The 24,382-nt window shown below is 46.2% G+C and overlaps 1 protein-coding gene across 1 annotated transcript in view; it reads right to left on the reverse strand.

The window, feature by feature from the left end:
- PIAS1 (protein inhibitor of activated STAT 1) overlaps positions 1–24,382 on the reverse strand; it is an 854,757-nt gene that overhangs the window by 350,754 nt on the left and 479,621 nt on the right. Inside the window, exon 10 of the mRNA XM_086949739.1 lies at positions 412–539. Coding sequence (XP_086805865.1) covers positions 412–539 — 128 coding nt within the window. The remainder of the gene's footprint in view (positions 1–411; positions 540–24,382) is intronic.

Consider the following 24,382-nt stretch of genomic DNA (forward strand, 5'->3'; position numbering starts at 1 on the left):
CCAATGATCACATCACACATTTCTTTTCTAACTGATAGTTTTTCATTCTTTTCTCTCTGAATGAATGTGTTCAGAGGTGCTTCAAGCTGAGTCTATGATGGTAAAATTCACAGTATAATATACCACGATTTAACTCTGCTGAACTGCTTTTATGATACAGCCATTTAATACTTCCCTACATAAGCCTAGCTCAAACTAACAAAGCTGATTTCAAATTCCCCAGAAAAATCTATGTCGACAAAAAGTCAACCTAATAAGAAAATACACATGCTATGGTAGAGCTAGGAGAGTTTCAATTATTTTAGTTTTTTCAGATAGGGAAGTTAAACTCCACTCCATGTACTCCATTGATCAAAGTTTCTGCAGGTTCCTTATTTGATTGTCAAGTCAGAACTCACCCCAGACACTTACCATCCACACCGTTAAAAGAAGAGAGCTCCTGCACTTCTTTTTTCGATCGCATCGGAGACCATGAACCATCTTCTTTAAACTGAATTTCATCACAATCCGTGCAGAATTTTAGTATTTCCATAAATAACCTTGAAGAGGGAAAGAATGTTGATTAGAACAGCTCAGATTACAACAGTAGCTCTTCATCGAACATACAGCTGTCCTGCATGCGTACCTTCTTTAGTATAGAATCTACTCTTGGGGTCTACAATTCTGTGAACACTTACCATTGATAGTAATTCCAAATTAGTTTTAGGACATAGAAACACGTTTAAAAACACAATATAAGCTAACACTGGAGAGCAAACTGAGTGTGCTCCTCTAAATCAACACCCTGGGATGGCAGGTACCACTTGTCAGCAGTGACCACAAGCTGCAGGATGACCAGGTAGTAAGGGCATCCCAGCCAAAGGTTTGGAGTTATTGTACATCATCTCAATGTATGGGGACAAGAGATGTCTGAACTTTGAAAGGTTTCAACTATTTATCGTAAAACTGGTCCCATATTTTTACTAGCTGGTTCCGCAGGGAATGTGCATGGAGCTTTAAATGGGACATGGGACACACCTCTGCACAGGACACATGCAGCCCGAGAATATTCTGGAACCCCCAGATAACCAGGATCTCATTTGGCAAGAGTAATTCACCATGTGGATGATGGCTATCACTCTCATCCAGGGCGCCAAGGAGGTTCAGAGAGAAGCCAAAACTGTATAAAGGTCACACTCTGGCTTCCATACCATGGCAGTGCTTCGGTGAGACAATTTTACAGTTAGGGTCAGGGAGCTTTGTTTAATAGCTCATCTAATGCAGGAATCTGTGCTTAATTTCCTTACCACATGCTTCAACACACTTGCTCTTCTTGTTGATATGGGAGAATGATGCCTTGCTCTCCAGGGAAGCGGACATTGCTAGAAAACATGGAGTCAGGGATTCCTGAAGAAAACTATCTTTGGAAACATCATTGTTGCATAAGGCTTTTTGGGACCGAAGGATTTTGGTGGAATGGGGAATAAGAGGATTGGCGTTGGGTTTGACATGAGATGATGCAGGTCTTGTGTGGAGGAAACTTGGTGGATTGATCCACTGGAGAAGAACAAAAGTTACTTACCTGTAAACTGTGGTTCTCCAGTATTGGTGTCTTTCATAGATTCACAAGCTTGAATAATTCCCCGTCGTCGAAGTGGGAGTCCCACGGTACATAAAATAGTACACATATATACATAAAGAAATATATATATACACACATACATAATTATAAAATAAAAACTATAAAAACTATGCATATTGAAACGTAACATTTTGTAAAGTACCATAGAACAGCATTGGCCCATAGGAAACATTGAGGGAGAGCTCACTTGGGCAACATATCCATGTCATTATAATGGTCCACATTCCAGCCAATCAGGCTGTAGCACTCTCTAGAACCTTCTCCTCAGAAGCTCAAGCCCTCAGGTTTCCGTAGCACAAGAGTGACCAAAGAGTGCATGAGGAGAAGAGAGCCTCTGAGGGGAGGAAGGGTGGGTCGCATGTGAATCTATGAAAGACACCAATACTGGAGAACCACAGTTTACAGGTAAGTAACTTTTGTTCTTCTCTTTCATAGATTCACATGCTTGAATAGGAATAGAAAGCAGTAAACCATAATCTAAGAATCATAAAAGGCAGTAATGAAAAATGCAAACAGAAATACATACTGGTAACATTGTATTATTTGCACAAGAGAACCCTTTTATGATAGGAGGTGGGAAGCAACAGAGGCTCACCTTTATCTGAAGAGATTTCGTAGCACCGCCTGACCCACAGCAGTGTCTGCAGCATCAGCAGACTCCAGACAGTAGTGCCTCGTGAACGTGTGCCTGCTGGACCACGTTGCAGCCCTGCATATCTGTGGTAGAGGCACTCCAGCAAACAGGGCAGTAGAGGATGCTACTGCTCTCGTAGAGTGTGCTCGCACCGGAGCAGAAAGACTTGCTAGCCCGTTGATGGCAGAAGGAAATGACAGACGAGATCCAGCGAGTGATGGTCTGCTTGGTGACCGGATGCCCTTTGCGCATCCGCCCATACGCCACGAAGAATTGGTCTGACTTGCGAAAAACAGCAGTGCGCTGAATATAGAATTTAAGGCAACGCTTTAGATCTAGTGAATGAAGAGTGCGCTCGGCAGGAGTCTGAGGGTTAGGAAAGAAAGTCTTGAGTATTACGGGTTCATTAAGGTGGAAGTCTGATGGAACCTTTGGTATAAACGTAGGGTTTGTGCGCAGCACAACAGCGTCCTTTGTAAACTGCAGAAAAGGTGGCTGGATAGTAAAAGCTTGTATGTCGCTAACTCGCCGGGAGGATGTAAGTGCGAGTAGGAGGGAACGTTTCCAAGAAAGGAATTTCAAATCCGCTGAGTGGATTGGTTCAAATGGAGGCTTAAGCAGCTGAGCCAAGACGAGATTCAGGCGCCATGCAGGAGGAGGACGCCGGATAGGTGTTAACATTCGGAATAGACCTTTAAAGAATTGCCGAATAATCCGAGAGGAGTATAGAGACGTGGAACCATCATGTCGAAAACGGGAAAGTGCAGCCAGGAAGACTTTCAGAGCGGAATGAGAAAGGCCCTACTTGGCCAGCAGGAGGAAAAAAGGTACAATCTGCTCAGGGGTGGAGAGCATAGGGTCAATGTCTTCCGAGTGGCACCAAATACAAAAACTTTCCATTTTAATTTGTAAATTTTGATGGTAGAAGGATCTCGTGCATGAGCAAGGACCTCCCGACAGGCCGGTGCAATAGTTAAATGGGAAAACTCAAGGTGCTCAGGTTCCAAGCAGTGAGCCCGTGGTTCATGGTGAGAAGGTGAGGCGAAGAGGGATCGGCTCGCATTGAGAGAGAAGAAGGAGGTCCGTGAACCATGGTCGGCGCGGCCACCTGGGCACAATTAGCCGGATGTGACAAGGTTGTGCTCTCATCATGTGCAGGAGGCGAGGCAAAGGAGGGATCTGCGGAAAAGCGTATGCAAATTTTTTCGACCAATTGATCGAAAATGCATTCCCGCTCGATCCTTTGTGGGGATGCCAACTTGCTTAGTGTAGGCATTTACGATTGAGTCGAGTTGCAAATAGATCCAGCTCCGGATACCTCCAAAGGCGAAAAACATACTCCAGAGTTGGTTGGTGAAGTTCCCACTCGTGGTTTCCCGTGGCAGATCTGCTGAGAGAGTCCGCCAGGGCGTTGGAAATTCCCGGTACGTGAACTGCAGTCAATTGGACTCGATGCTTTATTGCCCATTTCCAAATCGGTTGTGCCTGTTTGGAGAGCAGTAGAGATTTCGTACCTCCTTGTTTGTTGAGGTAGTGCATACTGGTGGTGTTGTCCGTATGCACCAATAGTGACTCTCCTTCCACGAGCAAACGAAAGGACTTTAGAGCAAGAAAGATTGCCAAGAGCTCTATTCGATTTATGTGCCACTGCGTTGTATCCCAGTCCATTTGCCATTGATGGACTGTCCTTGGAGGTGTGCGCCCCAACCTTCTAAGGAAGCGTCTGTGGTAAGAGTAAGTGTGGGGGCTGTTTCCTGAAACAAACGCCCTGTTGACACAATGGGAGGGTGGGCCCAACATTCCAATGCCCCTTGTATGCGAGGCATTAGTGAGACCTTGTCGTTGAACGTCCCCGACACTTGTCGCGATTGCTTGTCCAATTTCTCTTGGATTACTCATGTGTATCCTGCAGTTGAGGATCAACAGAATGCAGGACGAGGCCATGCCCAGAAAGGATTTCAACGTTCGGACTGAAACAGACTTTTTTGTGAGAAGAAGAGCCACCATATTTGAAATGCGTGCTTGACGTTCCGGTGAAACAAACACTCTTGCAAGGTTTGTATCTATTAACGCTCCCAGAAAGACTAGTTTTTGTGCTGGAAGGATCTGTGATTTTTCATGGTTGATGGAGAGACCGAAGTTTTGGAAGACTGACAGGCAAGTTTGAGTGTGTTGCTTTGCTGCGAGAAAGGTTTGGGCCTTTATCAGGCAATCGTCCAAATAGGGATATATTTGTATGCCTTGCAGGCGTAGATAAGCCGCTACCGGAGCCATGATCTTTGTGAAGACCCTTGGTGCGGAACGAAGGCGAAAAGGCAGAACTTTGAATTGGAAGTGCTTTGTTCCCACTTTGAAGCGGAAGAATCTTCTGTGCCTCTGATGGATTGGCACATGAAAATATGCATCTTGGAGGTCGATTGTGGAGAGGAACTTGTCGGGATTTAGGAACTGCAAGATTTCCGTCAATGTCAGCATTCGAAAAGTTTGAGACTTGATTATTTGTTGAGGGCCCTGAGATCTAATATTGGGCGCCACTCTCCTGATTTCTTTCTGATTAGAAAAAAATCGGGAATACAACCCTGTCCCCTGATGTGATTGAGGAACCATTTCGACTGCTCCTTTTCGTATCATGACCGCAACTTGCACAAAACAGTTTCTTTAAGTATGCTGGAGGGGGACCTGCTGGGGGGCGGTTGGTTGGAAACTTGATAAATTTTAGAGCGTGGCCTCTTGAAGTTACATCCAAGACCCAACAATCAGATGTTATCTTTGACCAGTTGTAAGAGCATTGGGAGATCCGACCTCCAATCTTCGCAGTAGGAAGCGCAGTGCTATTGAAAAAGTAATAGTTTTTTAGAGGAACCTCCCCCCTGTAGGTGGATTTTCTTCTATACTGCTTCGAATCAGGTTGTCTGGCTTGACTCTGGTTGGAGTAACGCTCTCTGTTGTCACCATAGGAGCAGTATTGCGTGGAAGAGCCACGAAAAGTGGATGAGCCCTGGCCACGTGCTCCACGAAAGGGTCGCTTTCGATATTGGAGAGTTCCTAAGGCATGAGCAGTGTCTGTAACTTTTTTGATGGATTCCAAGGCATCGTCCACATGCTTGCCGAAAAGGGATTCCCCGTCGAAAGGCAAGTTGAGTATCTTTTTGCTTGCACTTCAGGTCGAAAAGAGGTGGCCTTAAGCCAACCCTGCCTTCTTAAGACTGCGGCGTCCGCCAGTTGTCTAAATCCCGTAGAGGAAATATCAATGGCGCAATCGATAATTTCCGATGAAATCTTTTCACCCTCTTGCAGAATTTTCAGTGCCTCCGCCCTGGAGGATTCAGGAATGAGATCAATCAAGGTTGAGATCTCGGACCACATTTGTCAGTCGTATCGCCTTAGGATGGCTAGCAAATTTGTCACCCTGACTGTAGTGGCAGCCATGGTAGAGAATTTCTTGCCGATGGCGTCTAGGCTTCGACCTTCTTGGTCTGGCGGGGATGTCAATGGAGAAGAAGGATTATGCGACCTCTTCTGCGCCGCCTGTGTAATTACTGAGTCTCGCTTAGGTTGGGAGACAAGGCAGGCAGGTGAATTTTCAGGCGCCTTGTACTTTTTGTCTATTCGTGGGAGTACAGCCGGAACTGAATTAGGCCCTGCATGAGTTTAAGGCCTTCCTGCCATATGAAGTCTATAATTGGAATGGCATGTACTTGCTTCAAAGGCTGATCCTTAAAATCGTAGAGGAAACAATCCTCTTGCCTGGTGGTTAAAGGCAAGTGAAAGCGCTTCGCCGCCCGTACCATCAAAAGGTGAAATCCTTCTATGTCCAACGGAGGGGACGCCAGGAGGAGGGTACGGAGTCTGAGCCTGGTAATTGGCCCAATCCGTTAGAAGAGTGTCAACATCCTGGTCTGTATTATTGACATCATCATCATTAACGTCTGGATGAACTGGTAATTGAGCTGGTGCAACCGGAACTGACACCGGTAATGGAGAGGCCTGTGAAGAAGGTGGGAAACGACGATTATAGTCCTCCAGCATATGCTGAAGGTTTGTAACCAATGACAGTGGTAAATGAGCCTGGGGAACCCCCGGATCAACATCGTTACTGTCATCTGCAATGGAGATATGCGACTCCTGATTCTCTTCATCATAGTCTTGGTATTTAATATTCAACTCTGATGGGCTACTTGCAGTACGAAAGTTGTCATCCGCATATGAACCCTCAGAGCAATCCTCGCCAGTTGAAGCGTACAGTTGGTTAGGCGGGCCCGAGGAATGTTGTAAAGGGCTCAAAACCAAAAGGCGAGGGACGTTTTTTCCTGGAATCAGCGTTCGTAGCTGTAGCCACTGTAAAGATGGTTGTAGTCGCCAAAGAAAACTGCGCCGTCGACGGTCGTCATCGATTCCATCGGCGTTGACGAAGCTGGCGTTGACGAAGATGTTGCTGCCGTCAACGGAGCCATCGAGTACTTCGTTGACGCCAGTCTCGTCGACAGTAGCCTTGCCGTCTACTGTCGACGAGACTCGAAGCGTCGACGATGCTGAACACGTCGACGAAGCCTTAGTCGACGAGTGATGCTTAGGAGGAGCCGTAGAGCTGGATTTTTTGCCCGTCAACGAGATTTTAATCGTTGAAGAGATAGGCCGAATTTCCAGGACCATCGTCGACGAGGTAGAAGATGTCGACAGAGTGCTGGTTGTCTTCGATGTAGTGATAATGTCGACAGATCTCGTCGTCGACGGGCGTGCCGACGGGCTGGCACCTGTTTTGGAAGACGAGGGCACAGCAGGGGTCTGCGACGCCAGAGAACTAGGTCCCACAGGCGTAGAGGCTGGCAGATCCCTTGGGGGAGACTGGTTTAGGATTGACCACAAGCTTCTTTTTTAGAAAAGGAGAAGGAAGCTCAGTCTCAGACCCACGCTTCAGAGAGGTCTTAGAATGGTGGGAAGACACACTCTCAATGTCAGACACCGGGTTGTCTGAGGTCTTCAACTTCTGTAGCCACAGAAGGAGACGGGGCTCTCTATCGTTCAAAGTCTTTGAAGAAAAGGTTCTGCAAAACTTGCAGCTCCTCACCTCATGGTCCGTATATAAGCAGTAGATGCATTTTTTATGAGGGTCCTCAGAGAAAAGGCGAAGTTTTCCACAGGCAGAACATGGTCTAAACAAAGACTTTTTAGTAGAAGACATATCCTTGAAGTTCTGTAGGTTTGAAGAAGAAAAAACTTAGCAGAGCTCAGGGAGACTCCCTTCACACAACGTGCGGTAGAAAATCTGAGGGCTTGAGCTTCTGAGGAGAAGGTTCTAGAGGTTGCTACAGCCTGATTGGCTGGAATGTGGACCATTATAATGACATGGATATGTTGCTAAAGTGAGCTCTCCCTCAATGTTTCCTATGGGTCAATGCTGTTCTATGGTACTTTACAAAATGTTACTTTTCAACATGCATAGTATTTTATAGTTTTATTTTATACTTGTGGGTGTGTGTGTGTGTATATATATATATATATATATATATATATATATATATATATTCGAAGCTCCGCAACTCTGCGACCGGGAACCGGCAGCAGAAGCAACAAGACGGCACTCACAGCAGATATTAAACCAAGTTCGGTTTATTTTGCGCAAAGAAAATGGTATCAGACGCGTTTCAGCACTTGCCTTCGTCAGTGTCAGCTGGCGTCGGCAGTGCAGCAATTGATAAGGCTAAGTTCATTGAAACAAAAGAGGGTTCAAACATACAAATGGAAGCGCCATCTTGAAACGATGAAATAACGCTATTTACAATTCGAATTCCACATTTGTGAGCAATGAAAGTAAACTGTACATTCGTAAAACATTCAATTATCGTGTTATTAGCTTATTGAGCCCTGGATGGGCTAATTAAACACAAATTCCTACTTCAGCGAAAAAATTCATTGCTCGACTGATCTTATACTCGTATTGGTAAACAGTTGAAATAACCCAATCCCCGTGATTTCTTAATCTATGGTAACAATTGAGGCCTGGATGGCCATAAACACAGATACCAATGTTAACAAAACCACACAACATAAACCCTAACTAAAGGAAAGGGGTGTGAGGGGGGGGGGGGTGTTTGTTCTTCTGTAGACCAAGTGATAACTACGCCTTATATAAAGTAAAAAAGAGAAATTTCACTACAGACAGTGGCGTGGTTCAGAAACAAGGGAAAGTGTTCATAGGTTTGATAGTAGCTCCTCCCCTGCGTTAAGTCCTCCTGGTGACTTCGTTTGGAGGTCGATAATATATCGAGACTCCAAGCGTCTAAGTCGCCTCTTTAAGTCTCCACCCCTGATGTCTTGAGGGATGCAGTCTAGGCTGAAAAAGCTGAGTTTTGTCCTGTCGCTATTGTGGTGGCTTGCAAAATGCCGGGCCATTGGATAATTTTCATCTTTATTCGCAATGGCTCGTTGGTGCTCTAAGATTCTCAACTTAACTGCTTTCGTAGTGCTTCCTACGTACATCCGTCCGCAGGGGCACTTCAAGCAGTATACCACAAATGTGGTCGAACAAGTGATAAACTTGTTGATTTTAATTTTAGAGTCCCTGTGTGGCACCTGGTAGCTCAATACCCTCTGACTATTACTGCAGGCTTTGCATTTCCCGCATGGGGTGCTGTTGTAGATCCTTTCCGATTACATTATCGGATTTCAGGATCCCCCAATTCTTGGCCATGATGGCTCTCACCTTATTAGCTGCCACTGAGTAGTTAGTGATAAGTCTAATGATACCACTCCCTCCTTTTGGGCTGCCCACCTTCTTGTCCTGTAAGAGGGTATCTCTGTTGACTTTCTCTGCCTTCTTCTCAGCTTGATGGAGGGTAGGTACAGAGTAGCCGCGAGATTTAAAGCGTTTAATGCTTTGTTGAGCGGCCTCTGTGTAATCTCTCTCCAGAGAACTGTTGCGCTTGATCCTCAACAGTTCCCCGTAGGGGATACTTTTAACCAGGGAGGTCGGGTGGCTGCTGCGTCCGTGGAGGACAGAGTTGCCCGCCGTCTCTTTTCTAAAGAGGGCGGTCTGGATTTTGCCTGCATCAACGAAAACTCTGAGATCTAGATAGTTGACCTCACTCTTGCTTAATGTACAGGTGAAATGCAGGTTAAGATCATTCTGATTCAGAATCTTAATATACTACAGAGCTGACTGTTCCGACCCCCTCCAAATTAGGAAGAGGTCGTCGATATACCTTCTCCAGCATATCACCTTCTCCACCCAAGGGGTTTTGTCGTCTGCCCAGGCCACCTGCTTCTCCCACCAGCCCACGAAAAGATTCGCGTAACTGGGGGCGAAGCAGGTGCCCATCGCAGTCCCCCTTACTTGCCTGTATCGCTGATTTTGGAAAATAAAGATATTGTTGTTCAAACAAAACGATATGAAGTCCAAAATCATCTGACTATGTTGCAGGTAACGGGCGGGTCGCAGATTCAAAAATGTCTTAACTGCTGCAATACCATCATGATGACTGATGCTCGTGTAGAGGCTCGAGATAGCCATAGTAATCATCAAAAGATCCTCCTCCCACTCCACGTCTTGTATCTGCCTCAAAAAGTCCTTAGAGTCCTTGGTGTAGGAACTCAATTCGGTGACCCAAGGTGCCAGAAATGAGTCGATGAACTTCGACATATTCTCAGTTAGCCCACCTATGGATGACACGATGGGCCTCCCTGGTGGTTGCGTGGAGTGTTTATGAATCTTGGGGAGGTGATAAAAACTCGGTAGTCTCGGTTGTTTATTCTGTAGGAATGAGTATTCCTCCCTGTTTAGTATGCCCTTTCCGTACCATTGATCAACAAGGGAGTGGTAATTCTGGATACTCTCCTGATACTCTCGTTCCGTTGCAGGCATGTAGTTGTTACAGTCTTGTAATTGACAAAGGGCTTCCTTGCAATACTGTTCACGACTCAGAATAACAACGTTACCGCCCTTATCTGAGGGCTTTATTACTATAGAATCATCTTATTGTAGACTAGTAATTACTTTACGTTGTTGGAATGACAGGTTCCAGTGTATGTTCTTCTTTCGTGATTCTTCAGTTTGCGAAAGCTTTTGTAGGTCCTGGTTAACCGCGTCTGAAAAGATATCCAAAGCATCCATTGGTGTCTGCGGGAGAAAGCGGGAGGTTGGCTTGAAGTGGCTTGGTTCTCCAATCTGAGTTATGCCCATGGATATGCCTCTCCCAACGGTGTCAGTTGGAGGAGCAGTTTGACTTAGTCCTTCTTCCAATAGGTCTTCAAGCACCGCTAGGCCCTCCAAGTCATTGATACTCATTTCCGTGGGATCAATGTGAGTTGTGGTAGTCCCACTTGGTGGACCTTGTGCCTTCTCCTTGAGTGCTTTCTGTTTGAAATACTTCCAAAGTTTAAGTTTGCGGATGAACAGGAATAGGTCTATTCGTGTCTGTACATATTCGTATCGGCCAGTAGGGCAGAAAGAGAGTCCTAACTTAAGGACATTTTCTTCGTCCTTAGTGAGCACTCTATCTGAGAGGTTGATGATGTTAAGATCTTCCATTAGTTCCTCTTGGGCCTGTTCTGCCGGGACCTCTGTTTCCTGATTTCTCCTTCTCCGCTTCCTCCCGCCGCGTCTCGTGATGCGTCTCCGCTTATGTCTTTGGTGATTTCCGGGGGGCGCTTCTTCCCTCCCCTTAGCCAGTTGGAGCGGATTAAATCGCATTCCTCGTGAAAAGAAGCCGATTCATCTGCTTGTGCGCTTTGTTGCGCTCGGTTCTGTGCCTCGTCTTCAGATTGCTCTGCACTGGTCACCTCAGACTCTGAAGTTTCTCGATGTACTGTTGGTTTCTGCCGTTTAGCCTTTAGATCTCGGCGAGGCGCATCGTACTTGCGTGCAAAGGTCAGAATTCTTCCTTGCTCATAGTCACAAGCATCGCGTTCAAATTTCTGTTGTTTCCTTAATTGGATCTTCTTTTCATAGCTTGTTAGCCTTTTCTCATGGACTCCTTTTCTGTATCCAGTTGTCCCTGGTCTGCCAGATCTATGATCTCTTTTTCCAGCGCTTCGATGTCTTGTAGAGCCTTCTCCCTATCTTTCCAGGCAAACTTAATTAGAAGGCATAACATCCCTTCCGAGGAGTGCGCTGTCAAGGTAGCCCATTCACTCAGTAGTTCTGGGTCAGGATTCTCGTAGGCTGGAATCGTGTAGATCCGTAGACCCCGTGGGACCCTCTTAGCATCCACGTAGTGCTGCAGCGAGGTGGCCTCCCGCCACTTCCTCGTTTCCCTCTCGTAAAGTCTCTCTAGTTGTTGATATTTATTTTTGAGGGTTGACTGAACCACATTCTCTGTCTGTGCAGCGTTCCGTGCCCTAGGCTCCGGTCGCTCTTTAAAGATGCCAGTTGCTGCCTCCCGGCGCGCTGTGTCGCTGAACATTAGATTTGCAGATTTTTAACTCCCTAATGTCGTGCGCGTTATGCGTCAACAGAACTCTTTATTTTTACAACCGGCTTTCTCATCCAAATTGATTCTGAATCAATTTGGATGAGAAAGCCGGTTTTAAAAATAAAGAGTTCTGTTGAACTTTCCATTCTGGAGTGGCGTCTTCAAGCTGCAGGGCAAACTTTGTTTGAATATATATGAATATATATATATATATATATATATATATATATATATATATATTTTTTTCAAGCATGTGAATCTATGAAAGACACCCCTAACACTGGAGAACTGTCCATCTCTGAATTCCAGATGGTACTGCTGGAAGCCATTTTCTAATCGGCAACTGGAACCAGTTTAGTTGTGCCAGTTGTGAGGTAACTGGAGCTCAAGGGTGGTCCACGTAATTTAGGAGTGGGATCAGGGTTAGTGTGAGCTGCAACTTGATTGAGGCCGAGGAACTTAGCCTTAAAAGTTTGCTTTCTGACCATTTGAAAGAAAGTCTCAGCCGAGGACAGCACAAAGGCAAAATGTGCACTCTCGTACGATGAGTGCTGTATGCTGGTGTCCTGAGAGGCTAGCTAGGTGGGACCTGACCTACGCTTTTTCTTGTGTCTGGATTGTTTCAGGCATTCCTGTAAAGCTGTCTTGGCAAACTGGTGTTAGGCTTCTCAACTACCACCTGTAGTGGAGGACTAGGTGTCAGACTAACCACAAGAGGAGCTTGGCTTGATTTTCTCTCCCCTTCTGTGCCCCCAAATCCCTCAAGTCACTAGATCCTCAGAGTAATGCATCAGGAAGGTAACGGAAAGGTGTAACAGCGACAAAACACATAACCTCCTAAAACTGGTAAAGTAAAGAATCAAGAACGTTCAAAAAGTTTGTAGCTTTGCTTTCGCATACTCACACCCCTCTAACAACTTGAAATAGATGCCGGTGTAACCCACATAGAAGTGATGTCCGAATTTATAGTCTCGTAAACATGGCAGTGTCCAGGGGGTGCACATGTTTTCCAAAATGGATTGTCTCAGATGAGCTTGAATCACACAGGACGTGAAGGGTAGAAGTCAAGCTTGCTAGGTCTCCAAGCCACTTCAACAGTCACTTCTAGGTGCTTGAGTTGCAACTGGTACTCGATGTTCAATACAGCAGAAAAGAGAATTCAAGTACTTCTGTTCCAAAATTCAGGCATGAGGTTTCAGTCTGTAGGCCAAGGCTGGAAATCTCAAAGCAGTTTTTTTCCCCCAAGCAACAAAACTGGGAAGATAACATGGTGCCTTGCAAAGAATAAGCCAGAAATCAGGCTGTAGCTGTACTGTACATTATTGGGCCCTGCATTTCAAGGAGCCTGAAAGCGCAAGTATCTTTTTGCCATTCTCTACTGCATTGGCTTTACCAGGCATATTCCAATGAAAAATTGTTTTTAAAAAACATTTAGGGTTGTTGCAAAAGGTGTTGGTGTGTGTGTATGTGTGCTGTAAAAGGCCTGTGGTAAGCCGTTCCTTGCAAATAGTGCCTACCGACCTGATGGAACATCTTCACTTCAAGATACTGGCCAGCCCTACCTCCACCCTCCGTGGAACCCTCATCTACCGACCCCCTAGACCCCGCTGACTTTTCGCCAACTCCATCACGTACATCATCTCCCCACATGCCATCGCGTCCTTCAACTACACCCTACTGGGAGACCACAACTTCAACCTAGACAACCAACTGGACCCCAGCACCACTTCCCTCCTCGACAACCTCCACAACATTGGACTCGGCCAGATTGTGACCAAAACCACGCACTCAGCAGGACCCACCCTCAACCCCCTCTTAACAACAGGAAACTACATCACTTTCAGCCACACCACCAAACTCCTATGGACTGACCATCGATGCGTCCACTTCACCTTCAGAACAACCACCGTCCAGACACCAGCACCTGCTCCCACGAAGAAACTGGATCAGAATCACAGACTACCAGCTAACCTCTTCACTCAGGAACTCCACCCCAACCATCGCGGAAAACGACAACGCCAACACAGCAGACCCAACCCTACACAGATGGATCTCAGACAGCTCAATGGATGAAAAACAGCTGCCTACAACTAAACACAAACAAAACGGAAGTACTCATCATGGGCCCAAACCCAGACGTCTGGAATGACACCTGGTGGCCCCCCGCCCTTGGAAGCCTGCCCACCCCCACGGACCCCCCCTTTTTTATGCCGAGTCTGAGGAAGAGAGGCAAAAATCTCAAAAACATTTCCCCCAGGGTGCAGTGGGAGGGCGAAAAACCAGCCCAGAGGGTAACGAGGAGCAAAGGGAAGGAACCAGAGCCATCTACAAGCAGGGGCCCTCCGGCATAGTAAACCCGTACAGATATGGAAAATAAATACTTTTTTAAAGGGTTAGGCTTTGTCCCAACGCCAAAAAGCAAGGTTTTCAGTTGACGCACAGATCTAGAACAATTCTTTAAGCTCATTAAGTTGCAATGCTTCTTTGTAAATCAGGATAGCCCTATGGAAGAAGATTGGAACACTGGATTGAGGAAGAAATCTACCTTTGTACCCCCAACACAATCTTTACCATGCAAAGTGTTGGCGTTTGAACAAGCAGTACTCAAAGTAGATGGAATCTAGTGCCACATCCAGAGGGTGTTTTAAAACCTCAGTAAAGATGAGAAACGTGCACTAGAGTTGCTAAAAAAAGAACACTGATCTGGCCATAAAGCACGCAGATAAACAGGGAGCAATAGTGGTGATGAACAAAAACCATGTAAGACACCAAATACCTCTAGGACAAAATCTTCCTCATTGACCCTACACCAAGACTTACTAACAAAATCAAATCAATAGTAGAGGAGTCACTTATCCAGGTTTAGATTACGAAACTGGAAGCTGAGTTTCTAGTTGCTGAGAAACCACAGACCCCAAGGTTCTATGCCCTCCCAAAAATGCACAAGAACACAATACCACCCCTGGCAGACCCATAGTTTCAGGGGCAGTGTCACTTCTGGAACCCCCTCACAATTTTGCGACTGGTTCTTAAGACTATTGTAAAAACATCTAAATCATACTTATGTGCATGAAGGTCTTGTCTACTCCAAGATATGGAGATTACTACCCCAGATGACATGATAATAACAATGAACATAGAAGCATTGTATACAAGAATCCCCCAGAGACAAACTTTCTAAGTGGTAGAACAAATCTTGGTGAAAAATGAATGGGACTTCATTACCCTTAGGCACTTTGTCATGTAATGTGCAAAATTTAAACTCACGGAGAATTTTATTTAATTTGAGGGGGTGATATACTATCAAGTGCAAGGAACCTCCATCGGGAGTACCTTTGCCCCAAGTATGGCCTGCCTATATGTACACCGATTTAGACCATATATTCCCCCAGGGAAACCCATATAAAGAACACATTAAACTGTGGCGCAGATATATTGATGTATTAATAGTATGGCACGGTGATGAACAGCTAGCAATGGGGTCTGCAGGTGTTGTCAACACCAGAGATAGACACTTGAGATTCACACACAGTGTGTAAAGAGGAAGCAGTGTTGTTGGACCTAGTGATCATGATCGACCAGGGGGACATCAGCACAAGAGTTCACAACAAAGCTACAGACATACATGAACAGCTTACTCATGTATGAGAGTTTCCACCTGAGATCATTACGTCAGAATTTACCCGTGGGCCAATTATTACAGGTCAGATGCAATTGTTCCTCATTAGAAACATTTGAAATACCAGCCACTGACTGGCCCACCATTTTCTGAAAAAAGCTGTAAGAAAGGCAAAGAAGAGAGCGAGGAACAATAAAGATGTGCTATGGGAACCCTACCAGAAACGGAGAGTCGTATGTGTAACCACATATACACTTATCTCAAACAAAGCTCAGGAAATCATCAAGAAAAATTGTAGGATCTTGAATGGGGGCACAAGAGACAATGGTCCCCCCACTCTTTGTGTTTAAGAGAAACACCAACCTGCGTGATGAACTGGTACCAAAACACCACCCTCGCACATCCCACCTCACAACGCTCTGGAATAGCCAAACACCTGTGGGCCACTACCCCTTGGTAATTGTATATAGTGTCAGTTCGCAAAGGTGACACAAGAAGTAGACCTATAAATAAAGAGGCTGTGTGTCCTTAAGTCACTTACCAACTGCAGCAGTGAGAATGTTGTATACTTGATCACATGCCCATGTGGCATGTTCTATGTGGGAGTGACCAACTGAAAAATGAAGGTGTGTATCAACGAACACCGAAGTACGATACGCTGCAAACTAAATAATACCAAACTGACACGCCACTATCTCCACCAGAATCATAGGGATGTGGATATGACATGGGTAGTTATGGAAAACATAAATATTAACACCCCAAACCAGCAGAAAAGACTACTTGTGCATGAACAGAGATGGGTGTATTAAGGGACTGACTAATATCGCATGGTTGCATCTGACAAAGGCCTAAGGCGAGAACTGTTCCCCCCTCTCCCACACACACACACATAAACTCAGTGCCCTAATTAAAAAAGTGACTAAGGAAGCTGGTATTCATTCAACCAGCTAGCTCATTGCCCATAAGAAACTGACAGAGAATGTATACGCCTTTTGGGTAAAATGGCTTCTTACTGAATAGAAACAATTAGGGTGATCAATCCATCCGAACCAGCAAAAACCCCTGGTGGATCTGAATCGTGTATATCTGGTTCGTTATGAATTCAAGCAAAGAAAAAATTGTAATAATTATTTAGACCATACTATCATACCATAAACAGTTGGTTCATGGAATATACATCTCTAGGGGTAATATGGCCACTTATTGAATATAGAAATAATCATGGTGACGCATACATCTGAACCAAAAGATCCCATGTGACTGAGTCATATAAAGGGGTTTGTTACAAACTGAAACAAAAGTAATGGGTATAATCATTGATTCTATGTAAATCGTACTATACAAGAAGCATTTTTTATGAGCCTGTCCCTTGTGACCTCTTGTAGCGACCGCCATTAAACAGACCCCCGCACACGGGACTTCAAATCACTCGGATTGAGTTCAGTATTCTTTAATAAAGAAATGGGAAAGGGAAAAAAGTTTAGATCCAGTGAAAGACTCCATTAAATTAGTGACAGTCTTTTTACAAAAGCGTGTCCCCCGTGTAATCCGGCATATGCTGCCACGGGTAGGATCTTGATATATGGGACTCCAACCCCCATTAACACTCCATTAGGAATTACACGATATCACTTTGGCAAGAGCACTCCTACAGGAATTGCCCAACCCAGGAGGCTGCGGCGATCATGTCGGGAACCAGGCAGCCTCTGTCGGAGGACAGGCCGGTTCTTACTAGATTAACAAGCTCCTCCAAAGGTGCAGACAATCACCCTGTGTTAGCGGGACACTGTGTCGGCATAAATACGTGCCCTCCACTCCACTCAGTTAACATCGGGAGGAAGGAGCGGGCACTATAGGCTTACAGCGAGGAGCACACCTTGACAAAGTAAGCGGGTGAAAGTGTGGCAGTATATTACATCCCCCAATATGAATGACTGCGAATGGTAGCGTATTTTTGTTAAACTTTACTGAACCTCCTCCCCTCTATCATTTCTAGAGTGTGACTACAGTGTTCCAGAGTCCTCCCACCATGGGGCCCAGAAGACCCAACAGTGTGGTGAGATTGTGAGCTCGTTTCACAGCTAAAAAAGAAAGTTGTTGTTTTACCTCACGTGTACAGTGCCTCGTTTCACTGAGCATGGGAACGACTTTTTTATTTTGCTTTTAGCACTCCTTGGAACACACTTTTTAGGGCTCAGCCTACGTCACCACTGCGTCAGCAGTGGTGCGGAGCTCCGAGCCGTATTGTTAAGGGGCTCAGAATAGTGTAGCAAAAATTCCGTGCGCGAGATTTTCAGTAGTTATTTTTGCCATAGGCATGGTAATTGGTCCTCGCGGTGCTGTGTTTGTAGTAGCCTTGACGCAATAGGCCATATATATTTGATGGTCGGCACTTCCTGCATTTTCTGTGCGGTTATGCGCATGGGAGTCCATAAATTTCAATTAGGAGCTGTCAGGGTGCCGCGGTAATGGAATCCAGATGGTCGGGGCGCGTTCACCATTCTGCAGTGAGTTTGGCCTGATGCGCGCATGCTGGCTCCCTGCCAAAGCTTGTGGGCCCCTGGTAATTGAAGGCAGATGCCGGCTCGCAGAGGCCTCTGACATCGCCTCTCCCAGCCTGCTCCTCACTGGAGCCCCCACCACTGGAAACGACAGGCTGGGAGCTCACAGAAGCCTCTGACATCGCCTCTCCCCGCCTGCTCGTCCTTTCAGCCCCCACCGCTGGAAACGACAGGCTGGGAGCTCACAGAAGCCTCTGACATCGCCTCTCCCAGCCTGCTCCTCACTGCAGCACTCACCACTGGAAACGACAGGCTGGGAGCTCACAGAAGCCTCTGACATCGCCTCTCCCAGCCTGCTCGTCTTTTCAGCCCCCACCGCTGGAATTCATATTAAAAGCATGCTTTGATATACATAGATATGCTCACACATCAATGGCCATTATTGTGAAGAGGCGTACTTAATAGACCCGTCCAGCCAGCAGAGCCTCACTAGGTGGTGGCCATCTTGCACCTAGTGACAAGATGACCCAACCCCCCCCCCCGTCAATGACATCCTTAATGACATCACTAATGACATATCAAGTGACATTCTTTATGATATCAATGATGGCATCACCCGGAGAATGTGAGTGCAGAGTGCAGATTGAGAGTGCAGAGTGCAGATTGTAGATTGCAGATTGAGAGTGCAGAGTGCAGATTGTAGATTGCAGATTGAGAGTGCAGATTGCAGATTGCAGATTGAGAGTGCAGATTGAGAGTGCAGATTGAGAGTGCAGATTGAGAGTGCGGATTGAGAGTGCGGATTGAGAGTGCGGATTGAGAGTGCGGATTGAGAGTGCGGAGTGCGGATTGAGAGTGCGAGTGAAGAGTGCATTTGTGAGTAAAGAGTGCATTTGTGAGTGCAGAGTGACAGTGAGTGCAGAGTGACAGTGAGTGCAGAGTGACAGTGAGTGCAGAGCGACAGTGAGTGCAGAGCGACAGTGAGTGCAGAGCGACAGTGAGTGCAGAGCGACAGTGAGTGCAGAGCGACAGTGAGTGCAGAGCGACAGTGAGTGCAGAGTGACAGTGAGTGCAGAGTGACTGCAGAGACAGTGTGTAAGGGTGCAGGGTGCACATTGTGTTAGTGTGCAGAATGAGTGTGCAGGATAAACAGTGTGTGACTATGCAGGGTGACATTGGGAGTGTGCGGGTGAGCAGTGTGTGAATGTGTAGGGGCAGTGTGTGAGTGTGCAGAAAACACCACATACACCACACACACACACATACCACACACACACATAACACACACACAAACCACACACCTGACTCTCTCAACACCACACACTCGTCACCATTCACCACAACACACTCACCACCACACACTCACCCCCCCAGGCTCACCCCCACAGACTCACCACCACACACTCGCCACTACACAGAAAACACACACAACAACACACCCCCAGCCGTCAATGAATGCTTTCACCAGGCACAAACACCAACAACCATCAATGTACGCTTTCACCAAAAACAACCACGACCATGCATCAGTGCCGCTAAACACTCACGCACACAACAATGTCAGTGCAACTTTCACTAAACACACACACCAACAGCTGAAAGTGCACCAGCCACTCTTTAAATTGGCACAATCATCAACAGCTGTCAGTGCACCCTTTCACCAACCACACGCATTACCATCCAGCTCAGTACGCTTGACAGCCACACTCACTAACAGCTCTTACTGCACGCTACCACCAGTCATACACACCTCAAGCCACCACAACACGCTTCCACCAAACACACACACCAACAGCCATCACTGCACAATTCCTACAGGCACAAACATCCACCACACATCAATGCACACACCAATTGAAGTGGCATTTGGCTAACTTGTAAGAGTAAATTAAAGTTCTAAAAAATCATATTCCTTTCGTGGTGGATATCAAAGATACCAAAACCAGGGCAATCAAGGACGATCTGGTTCTCAACAGCAGCAGTCCTATAGAAATCCCCCTGCTGCCGCTTATAGACAACAGAACAGAAGACTCCAACCTCAAGCCAGAGACTCTGCTAGGAAACAGTGACAGTCTTTTAGCAACTGCACCAGATCTGGCACACCTCGTTCACAAGATTCGGAAGGTATCCCGACATCTGGGTTTTGGATATCCTCAAATTTGGGCATACCCTAGAATTTGTCAATCCCCCCACCCTCCTCATCCACCTTTGAAGAAGCAGCCTCTGCATCTTGCTCTTCTCAGAAAGGAAGTAAAAACCATGCTCTCGAAAAAGAGCAATAGAAAAAGGGCCTCGCTGTCAGGTGGGGAAAGGATTTTATTCCCGCTTTTTTCTAATAAAGTAGTAGTCATGGAAATGGAGGCCTATCCTGGATTTAAGAAAGCTGAACAAATATCTTCAAAAGAAATCCTTTCGCATGGTCACACTTCAAGAAATCCTTCAGCTTCTGGACCATGCAGATTTCATGACAACATTGGATCTCCAGGATGCTTACTTCCATACCCCAATTCACCCAAAACATCGGAAATTCCTTTGTTTCACTGTGACAGGTGCACATTTTCCGTTCAAAGACCTCCCATTCGGTTTACGCTCAGCCCCAACAGTATTTACAAAATTCCTAGCTCCGGTGGCGGATCTTCTCAGACTTCAGGATATACAATTATTCCCGTATCTGAACGATTGGCTAATAAAGGCTCCTTCCCATTCGACAGGCTTCTCACGCAAAGTCCACATGCCTACAAGTGTTTCAATCCCTAGGACTCTCACTGAACATTCAAAAATCAGTTCATTGTCCTTCTCATATAATTCAGTTTCTGGGAGCAATGTTGGATACTATACAAGACAAAGCATTCTCATCCAAAGAAAGACAATCACGCCTCATTTCTCTGGCATTAGACCTCCTAAAAAGAAATGTCACTTCTGTGAGGATTATCAAATCGTTCCTGGGAAATTTTGTTAGTATCTCATACCCGTCTATGGATGCGACCAATGCAAGAGGAACTGGACAGTCAATGGCTGCAAATTTCGGGGTCATGCGTTGACTTAGTGCAAATAACTCCAGTTATACGGGAAGCTCTGACCTGGTGGGTGCGCTCCATGAATGCCTCAGTCGGGCTCCCTTTTCAACTGTTTGTTCCAGACTTAATCCTTACGACAAATGCCTCCCTAGAAGGATGGGGTGCACACCATCAAGATCTTTGCATAAGAGGGAGATGGTCCGCTGCTATGGCGAAGATGCAGATCAACTTTCTGGAGCTTTGAGCCATTTTCCTAGTGTTGTAGTCTTTTCTCCCAAGACTTCAAGGTCAACTGTTCTGATCAGAACTGATAACACCACTTGCATGCATTACCTAAACAAGCAAGGAGGTACCCATTCTCACATCCTGTCTCAAGAAGCTCAAAGCTTTTGGGAATGGCTGCTTTCTCACGATATCAAAATCAAGGTGGAGCATTTACCAGGGATCCACAACACTTTAGCAGACACTCGGAGCAGGACCTCAAAGTCCTGTCACGAATGGGAACTGGATCAAACAGTTGTGGAGAATATATTTCAGAGGTGTGGCAATCCAAATCTGGATCGCTTTCCCTCCAGGAATAATCAAAAGTGCCCATTCATTGCAAGTTGGGAACCGGAGAAGGGCTCATGGGGGACGCCTTCATGATGAGATGGACGGGGATCTTTGCGTACCCATTTCCCCCCCTTTCCAATGATCCCAAGACTTCTTAGCAAGCTCAAGATGGAACCATGCTGCATGATTCTCATTGCACCGAGTTGGCCACGTCAACATTGGTTCACAGACCTTCTCCTACTGTCTAAACGCAGACCTTCCCGTCTTCCAGCAGTTCCGTCCCTGTTATCAATGAGCAAGGGCCAGATTCTTCATCCTCGTCCAGTCCAATTGCATCTTCATGCATGGTTTCTGGATTCATGGAATTTAAGGAGATAAATTTACCTCAAGATTGCAGAGACATTGCAAGATTGCAGTGGAGTGGTGTGGCTCACTGGTTAGAGGCGGCAGACCCGGAAGCAGAGAACGGCCTGGGACCAGGGTTCAATTCCCGACGCGGCAGGGTCGTCGACCAGGGTCAGCAGACCCGATAATTCTCGCCTCGGTGCCTACTCTAACCAGGGATCACACTCGGCAACTCTGGGCATTAGCTTGCCTCATCTCTACAACGGCTCCCCACATTCGCCGGGGATGCCTGGTTTCACCCTGGAGATACCCAGTAGGGACCATCTCACAGGGATAGCCAGGACCGGTTCCCCAGCGGTCTACAGCGCCACGACGCCTCAGGGCAGCAGTGCGCTTTACAAGACACATACATTTACATTTACATTCTTGCTAGAGCAAGGCTCCTTCTACCTTAAAAATGTATGCTCTAAAATGGAAGTGATTCTGTTCTTGGTGCATTATCAAGAATATTCATCCTTTAAGATGTTCTCCAGACAAGATTCTGCCTTATCTTTTATCGTTATCTAAGTCTGGTCTTAAGTTTACATCGGTTAAGTTACAACTAGCGTCAAGCATTTAGGTCAAGGAACGTCCCATTCCCGAAATGTATCTGGAGGAGCTGGAGGTCAGACCACACAATATTGTCCTCCACCGCGTACAGGCAAGTTTGCAGTTTCTGAGAAGGCTCTACGCCAAAATAAATGCTCAAACTAGCTCCTGAAGAGACTAAACCACTGGGTGTTCATGGTCCTCCAAAGACCCAGATACAATCCTCCTCCATCACTTACACCTCCAACACACTCATCACCTCTTCCATCTTCCCCTCCTATGCCACCTCCTCCATCATTTCCTATGCACTCCCCACATAGGTCCCCAGAGTCCTATCCAGACACCAGCAACCCAAGCCCTTATTCACCTGCCAAAGAGTTCACACCTATACACAGGGTGTTTCCAGTAAATCTTGGGAGGACTGCTTTGTAGACCCCCCCCACACCCCTAAACCCACACTTAAAACACATCCGAGTCAGGGCCTTATCCCAATGACACTACAGCATACCATTGTAGTATTCAGCGTGCTGCCGCCTACCACAAGGTGGATTTGTACGCCCTCCCAGAGGAAGAGGATTTCCTCCTAGGTACCCTCTCCAAGACAGTGATCTACGCAGTATATCCTTATGCTCAAAGGAACGGTTAAAATGGCTCCTGATCATTTTAAAGTAAAATCTTGTGTGGGAATGCCACTTATTGATACAAAATGTAGGCCAGCTCCCTCAGACTCGCTCTACCTCTATGGTCACTTCCCGCCTTATTCCTTAGTGGTCACCACCACTAAGAAACGAGCAGCAGCACAGGCTACTGGTGATGCTCCACCTCCTGATAAGGAGAGTAAGTGCATAAATGCTGCAGGGAAATGAGTAGCGGTAGGTGTAGCTACAGACTGATGCATGACTAACTCAATCCCAACATTAGTTGTTGTAGGAAGGTGGCTCTGTATATACCATACCAAAGTAAGGTATAGTGTGCACAGAATCTAGTGGACCCCCAAAGGCTTAGAGAGGTAAAAGTAGATCGCACCTTACTCTCTATTTGTGGTAGCATGGGCTATCAGTAAGGCTTCATCATAGGGTAGTGTTAAGCATTTTTTGTACTTACTCAGGCAAGAAATGTCACATTCTCAAAGACTGAACTCAGACCAATTGTTTTTATCATAAATATTTCTTTGACATATTTTATTTGTGGAACCAAGCAGGGCTTAGTACAGGTAAATAGAATTGTACTCTTCCAAACAGATTGATCAACAAGCAAGCTGGATGAGAACTTCTTTGTTACAGGTTTGTACAAAAATTCAATTATAGTTTAAATTGCGGATGACCTGGATGGATCAGAATGTGAAAGTAGGCGTCCTTCAGGTCGGGTAGCGATGAAATCGCATTGCTGCAGTTGACGGATGCCATCCTGTTGGATAATATATGAAGTGCTCCAACAGGAAGCACGTGTTGAACAAATAGAGGTCAAGGATTGGTCTGAGGGAGCCGTCCTTGGGGATCAGGAAGTACAGTGGATAGACGCCCTTGCCCTGGTGTTGCTGATTATTATGGGTGTGAGATGTTCGAGGCTGAGGGTGTGGGCTGATATTTGAAGAGGCTATGAGCTCTAGACAATGGCTGTGCTCTATATTAGAACCCACATACCCAAGGTGATCTCTACCCAGCGTGGAAGAAATCCCTGGATCTTTCCCTGACGGGCTTGTGTGATGGAGGAATGTTGGATAAGTCAGTTTTTGGTAGTTGAGGGGAACTTAGTTGAAGTGTCTCTGCCTCAGCCCCTAAAATATGTTACTCCTAAAGCAGCCTCTTGAAAGCCATCTACCGGCTTGTTGCTGCCAGCTTTGGTATGAGGGGGATGGTTCTGGGGAGGTGGGTTAGGAACCTCCTCTTTCGTGTTGCCTGCAAAAGGACCTTTTACCCGAGGGGGTCTGTAAGGAGCCAATTGTCTTTGCAGTATCTTTGTCCTTTACCTTCCCACGCACTGTTGTGAGACCAGTTGAGGTGCTCACAATCGAACGGCAGGTTGACCAGGTGCTACAGCACCTCAGGCTTGAACCCAGACACTCTGAGCCAGGAATGGTGCAGTAAAATGA

The sequence above is a fragment of the Lissotriton vulgaris genome, unplaced genomic scaffold (assembly GCF_964263255.1).
Source record: "Lissotriton vulgaris unplaced genomic scaffold, aLisVul1.2 SCAFFOLD_550, whole genome shotgun sequence".
NCBI classification, from domain to species: Eukaryota; Metazoa; Chordata; class Amphibia; order Caudata; family Salamandridae; genus Lissotriton; species Lissotriton vulgaris.